The sequence below is a fragment of the Salvia splendens genome, unplaced genomic scaffold (assembly GCF_004379255.2).
Source record: "Salvia splendens isolate huo1 unplaced genomic scaffold, SspV2 ctg502, whole genome shotgun sequence".
NCBI classification, from domain to species: Eukaryota; Viridiplantae; Streptophyta; class Magnoliopsida; order Lamiales; family Lamiaceae; genus Salvia; species Salvia splendens.
In genome coordinates this window covers 1-5,950 of record NW_024599159.1, presented here as the reverse complement: position 1 = coordinate 5,950, position 5,950 = coordinate 1, and the positions used below count along the sequence as shown (strand labels likewise).

General features: G+C 37.0%; 1 protein-coding gene across 1 annotated transcript; it reads right to left on the bottom strand.

Annotated features, from left to right (window-relative positions):
• Window positions 1-1,780: 1,780 nt before the first annotated feature.
• On the bottom strand, window positions 1,781-3,453 carry LOC121790407 (F-box protein At1g67340-like). Its single transcript, XM_042188636.1, has 3 exons — window positions 3,143-3,453; window positions 2,823-2,985; window positions 1,781-2,724 (listed from the first exon to the last, which is right to left on the bottom strand). Exons 1-3 carry the CDS (start codon window positions 3,352-3,354, stop codon window positions 2,035-2,037), a joined length of 1,065 nt encoding a protein of 354 aa, XP_042044570.1. The 5' UTR covers window positions 3,355-3,453; the 3' UTR covers window positions 1,781-2,034.
• Window positions 3,454-5,950: the final 2,497 nt, after the last annotated feature.

The window sequence follows — 5,950 nt, the reverse complement described above, 5'->3', positions numbered from 1 at the left end:
TTCATAATTTGTTATTTAAATTTTACATTGTACTAGGTATATCAGAATTTGACCAAACAGTGTTATTTTATTGGCAATTAACCTTTTACTCTTTTCTTCAAAAACTTGAATCACATGTTGTGTTTAAGTGGTGGTTTGGTCAATCTCTCACTACTAGAAATATTTAGACAAAACATTAAAGTAGCACAACAATGAGGAAAGGAGTTGTAATTTGCCTAATTTCTCATATAATTACTAGGATCCCCACCATCCAAACACTTAATTCACCAAATGACTTTCCAGCTAACTCCTATATTCCAACTTGTTACAACCAAATATCACAGCTTGTTATTGTACTTTTAAATATGCCCATTCTTTAGTATATTCCCTAAGGCTATAATCACATTGTATTCTTAGCTTGAACGCTTGATTCTTAAATCTTGAATATTTTTATATGCAAAATTGGATGCCCCTTTAAATAGGGCTGGGGAAAAATGCTGAAATACCGGACTTATCGTACCGAAAAATACTGAAAATACCGAATTTTCGGTATACCATGATTTTCGGTACGGTATGATACCTTACTGAAATATTTCGGTAAGGTAAATGTATGAATTTTTATATACCGCGGTATACCGCGACATACCGAAATTCGGTATATACCGTAAAATATGAATATAATAATATATAAAGTATTTTATATATTTTTAAATTATTAAATTTATTGTGAAATATAATATAATATGAATAAAATATACTAGTATTTAATACCCCGTATATTATTTAAATTATTATAAAATATAAATAGTATTCTAAAAACTCAAATATTCAATTTTCATTGATATTGAAAGTAAGGTATACCGAACTTTGGTATGGCATACCGAAAATGAGGTACGATATCGGTATGAAAATTCTCCATACTGAAAATAAGGTATATCAAAGTTCGGTATACCGAAAATTTTGGTAAGATAAAGGTATGATTTTTTCGCATACCGAATTTACGGTAAGGTATACGATATGGTGGTTTCGGTAAGGTATACCGTACCTACCCACCCCATCCTTTAAAGATGCAAATCTTATCCTTTTTTCCTTTGAAGTCATGCAAGATTTCGTTTATACTATCAATTTTCAAATTTTCAACAATATTGAAATCCATAACTTCAAATATACAACACACATTATAAACAAACCTTTATCTTTAGCATCAACATGAGTTAAGTATTTGATACCAATATTTTTACGTAAAAGTTTTATTACTATAAAAAAATCTTCTTCTACAGTGACTTCACGTATTTTTCTATGAAAAAAACACATGTTGAACCTTGCAAATTGAGACGAGCTACTATCCAACAGTCAAAAATCTAACAAAACAACGCACCAAACCATTACCAAAGTTTAACATGCATAAAGATAGACACAACACGAGCCATATACCAACAAAAAAAAAGAAAGAAAAGCTAGTAGAAAAGGCATAACACGAAAGATAGACGAAACAATACTCGAATCATAAATCGAATGCTCCCGAGATCAAGACTAGCAAGCTCCCAACAAATTTCACACACAATTATGTCATTTAATTACCTAACTAGTACTACTATCTAGTTTATAATTTGAATTTGTACTATCAACCCCAGCACTGTTTCACACATCAAAAGAATCAATGCTTCACTTTCTTGTCAAGAAAATCATACCTCTATTGCCCACAACATGTCCCACTTTTCATGTGATTTGCTCTCCCATTACCTAACCACATCAACTCCCCCATAATTTCGACCCATGTTTTGAGCATTAGCACAAATTATTAATTCATAGTATCACAAACCCCAATCATTAGAAATACTACTCCACTTCAAATAATAACCATTTTCTCCTATAAACTAACATTAGTTTTTATACAGAGACGAGAGGGAAAATGTCGCTCTAAAATAAACCCCCGCTTTTACATCTCTGTACAATTTAAAATAACCGTCAACTAATTTTATAATTAATTCAATTTTCCACCCCAACTAAAAAAATAATCATAGATTCCTCCCAAAAAAAAGACTGATGTCACATTCACAGTCCCTCGGCCTCGCCGTCGGCCCATCGCTCCACCAGTGCGCACTCCGCCTTATGGCGGAGTTTCCAATCAAGCGCTTGACAAGCGCGTGAGCAGTAATTCACTGCTCCGCACACCGAGCAGCGACGAAACTCGTGCCTACGTGTCTCCAGCCTGCCGCACCCCGTGTGCGAGCAGAGCCGGAGGCCTGGACCGGGAACGTTCCCGGTCCGGTCTGCGAACCAATCCGATAAAAAACGGTTCGCAGGGTGCTGCTCGGGCGACGGCACATTGCAGCCGAAATCGCTCAGCAGCGGGCATCCGGCGCCGCCGCCGCCTTGACGGTTGGGGCTCCACGCCAGCCATGACGGCGGCACCACCGCCGCCGGGCAGGAAACGAGCACGGCGGCGAGCTCGCGCGCGTTAGCCTGGATCAGGAAGCGGCGCCCCTCCTCGATGTTCTTCTTCACGCCGTAGCCGTCCTGGAGGCAGTGGCCGAGCTCGCGGAGGGCGTCGATTTGGCCGAGGAAGGCGGCGCGTGCGCACAACGAGACGCCGGCGCGGAGGTCCTTGTCGCTCTTCGTGCCGCCGCTGCCGTTGAACTGCACGACGGCGAGTGAGTACAGCGCCGGCGCGTGAGATGCGATCGCTGCTTTCGCCATCAGAGACGCGCCGCTGCCTCGGTTTTGCAGGCAGTAAAACTGAATCTGTTGCAACCGATAACGATAAATCGATTATATTTGAATTTAATCGCAATTTTTAGAAGCAGAAGGAAATTACTCAATCGGCAAACGAAAGCACTCACCATGCCTAGCGTGAAGCAGGCTTCTGCATTTCCGGTATCGGCGACGCGCTTGAGAAACCGGTGGCTCGATTCCGACCAGCTCTTCGCCTTCACCGCCAGCATTCTCCGGCTAGCCTTCGACAGCACGATCGAGCTCATTCCCAATCCATTCAGCCTTTTGCAACTGTTGATTAAACAGAAACAGAAACAGAAACAGAAACCAAAAATAGATCAGATTCATTCAATCATAAACTCCAGAAATCAATCTATACCGCGAAAATCACAAAATCGATCAGAAATTGAAAATCAAATCTCAAAAACACGATTACAATTACACATACGTCATCACAGCACTGAGGAAATCGGATGAGCATCCAGCGGTGGAGCTTAGTTTGCAGAGAACAGACAGAATGAGATCATCCGGCAGAGAATCAAAAAACTCACGCCGTCCGGCGAAATCTCCGTCTAATTCCACCTTCCGTTTCTTCAGCAATCTATAGCTGTCATCATCATTCGTCGCTTTAGGATAACACAGACCTCTTCTCGTTCTCATTCTACAAATTCTACAACAGAGCTGGATTTTTCCAGTGTGTGAGATGAGATTCTTCTTCGTCTTTGAATATGGAGATGGGGTTAGAGATAATAGAGAGAGAACGACGCATTTTATATATACTGGGAAAAGTAAAAATTTTGTTTCTCGTTTTAAAGAGATAGGGGTGGGGAATTACGGGTTTGCCCCTGGGTGTCATCTTTTGTCCGTATTTACCATTGGAAAGCGGTCAAAGGGAGTTTGACCAGATCCGCCCTTCTGCGGTTTGTACTGCGCTTGATAAAAGGAGACAAGTTTTTACCGTCAGAATTTTACTGCCAGAGAATTTAATGGCTTTGTCTGCTTTATGGGAATTTTTTAATTTGTTTTGGGATTTTCTTTTTAGGAATGTTGGAGGATTTGACTATTTATTTAATAAAGATTTTAAAATTCTAAATTTTAATTTTTCATAGACGAGTAGACCCTAATCTCGAAACCTGGTCGATCGGAAAAAAATCTTTCTTACTGTATTTAATAAATTGTGGGCTAATAATTATGTACTCCTCCATCGCAAAGAAGTTCCAGCTAGAAATACTCCCTCCATCCCAATTAATTTAAGGTCAAAACTTTTGAATATAAAAATTAAGAAATTGTATTGAAAAGTAGCAGGAGAGATGAATAAAGAAAAAAATATAAAAGAGCGTAAAGTAGGTGATGAAATAAAGTAAGAGTGAATGGATTCCAAAAAGAATACGACCCAACTTAGTTGAGACGGATGGAGTAATGTTTATCAGCTGACGGTGTTGATGAAAAGAGATTTTAGTGTCCTTGACCGGAGTGCTTTCTTCCACTTAATTACTGGACAATTCGTCACTGACGTCGTGGATACTCGAGAGGTGAAGTAGACTTTTATTTGAGCTAATCAATATAATAAATTGAGATTTATTCAAATTATAAAAGGTAGTAATTGTTTATATTCTTATCTTTTTGTAAACAAGAGAGAAAGGATTGTTGTTGACTATTTAAGTCTAACTGAAACTGAAATTGAAATTGAAATTGAAATTGAAAATGAAAAGAATTAGACTATGATTGAGAATATTTGGATCCATGGGCGAATGATAAAATATTTTGTTGAAGATAGTTTGTTTTTTTATCTTGCCAAGTAACAAAAAAAACATGGATAGAGCAAGTGTTTTTAAAGATGATCAATATTAATTTTCTATTTATCCTTAAAATGATTCCAACCTTCATCAAGTTAAGTAACTCGAAGTTTCACCAAAATTAGGTGGATTATACTAAAAGTAGCTAGTGGATATTCTTGTAAAACGTCTCTCAAAACCTCACACAGATTAAGTTAAGGCTCTCTTCAAGTGTATGTTTGTTTTTGAAATAAAACAACTGGACTTTGATATATTAAATTTCACAAACTCAAAAGTTACTAGCTTTTTCGGCTTGAAATGCTTGTCACCAACTATATAATGTTGTTATATAGGAAATTATTTAGAAATTATAATACTCCAAGTTGAGTGCAAATTAGAAAAGTTGATGGTGTAGTAGTATTAATTTAGAAATGAAACTACCATTAAAAAGCTTATAAAATTAGAAAGTTCTTTTTTCCATAATTTACTATATTCACGAAGATAAAAAAGTAACATGTTCATAGGCCAAATGGCGGTGCTGACTATTGCAATTTATATGTTGGCACGCAAATAAACTGACACATGACAAAAAAAAGGGACTGTAAAATATTCACATCCCACCTAATAAACACGTGTCGAAATAGAATAAATCACAGATTGTAGTTATTCGGCTATTTGCATGGATGATGTCATGCTTCAAATTACTCCCTCTTTCCGCCATTAATAGTCCCATTTATAGGTGACACAGATTTTATAAAGAAAAATTGAGTGGAAAAAAAAATTAGTGAAATAGAAGTCTCACTTGTATATACTTGGAATGAGTTAGTGGAATGTGAGATTCTATTACCATTTATAGTAAATGTGAAACGAGACTCTTATTTGCAGACAGACTAAAATGAAAGAACGAGACTTTTATTCGCGGACAGATGGACTATACCGTATTAAACAATTTAGTACTCCTCCGTATGTCGTTAATTGTAATTAGTTTTCTTTTTTTTCATCAACTTATACTTATCACACTTACATTTCACTCTTTTTTATAATGGATCTTAATATTATTATATACTCCTTCATCTCTTATGATTTGTCATCATTTGACCTGGTATGATTTTTAAGAAATTTAATGAAAATGGGTTGAAAAATTAATGGCACGTAAATCCTACTCCCTCCGTCCCGGCTACTCGCTCATTTCCTTTTCGGCTCGGAGATTAAGGAATGAGTGTATAGGAAAGTAAAAAATGACGGCTGTAGGTGAAATTTTTTATTAAAAACGGAAAGAGTGCAAGTAATTGGACGCCCAAAAAGGAAATAAGTGCGAGTAGTGCGGGACGGAGGGAGTATTTTTAGGTGGTGTTCGGTTTGCAAGATAAAATAATGCCAAGATACAATCTAGGATTGAGTTGTGAGATTATTTTAGTCATAGGGGTTAGATATGACTAATTGTCCCATAATTATCTATTAGGATTGAATTGTGGGGTTGA

What these genes read in the sequence shown, in the direction of transcription:
- LOC121790407 (XM_042188636.1), bottom strand. Translation starts at nt 3,354, where the DNA reads ATGAGAACGAGAAGAGGTCTGTGTTATCCTAAAGCGACGAATGATGAT. An exon ending in TTCCTCAGTGCTGTGATGAC is followed by an intron (nt 2,986 to 3,142) that starts GTATGTGTAATT and finishes TTTAATCAACAG; the next exon opens with TTGCAAAAGGCTGAATGGAT. An exon ending in CCTGCTTCACGCTAGGCATG is followed by an intron (nt 2,725 to 2,822) that starts GTGAGTGCTTTC and finishes CGGTTGCAACAG; the next exon opens with ATTCAGTTTTACTGCCTGCA.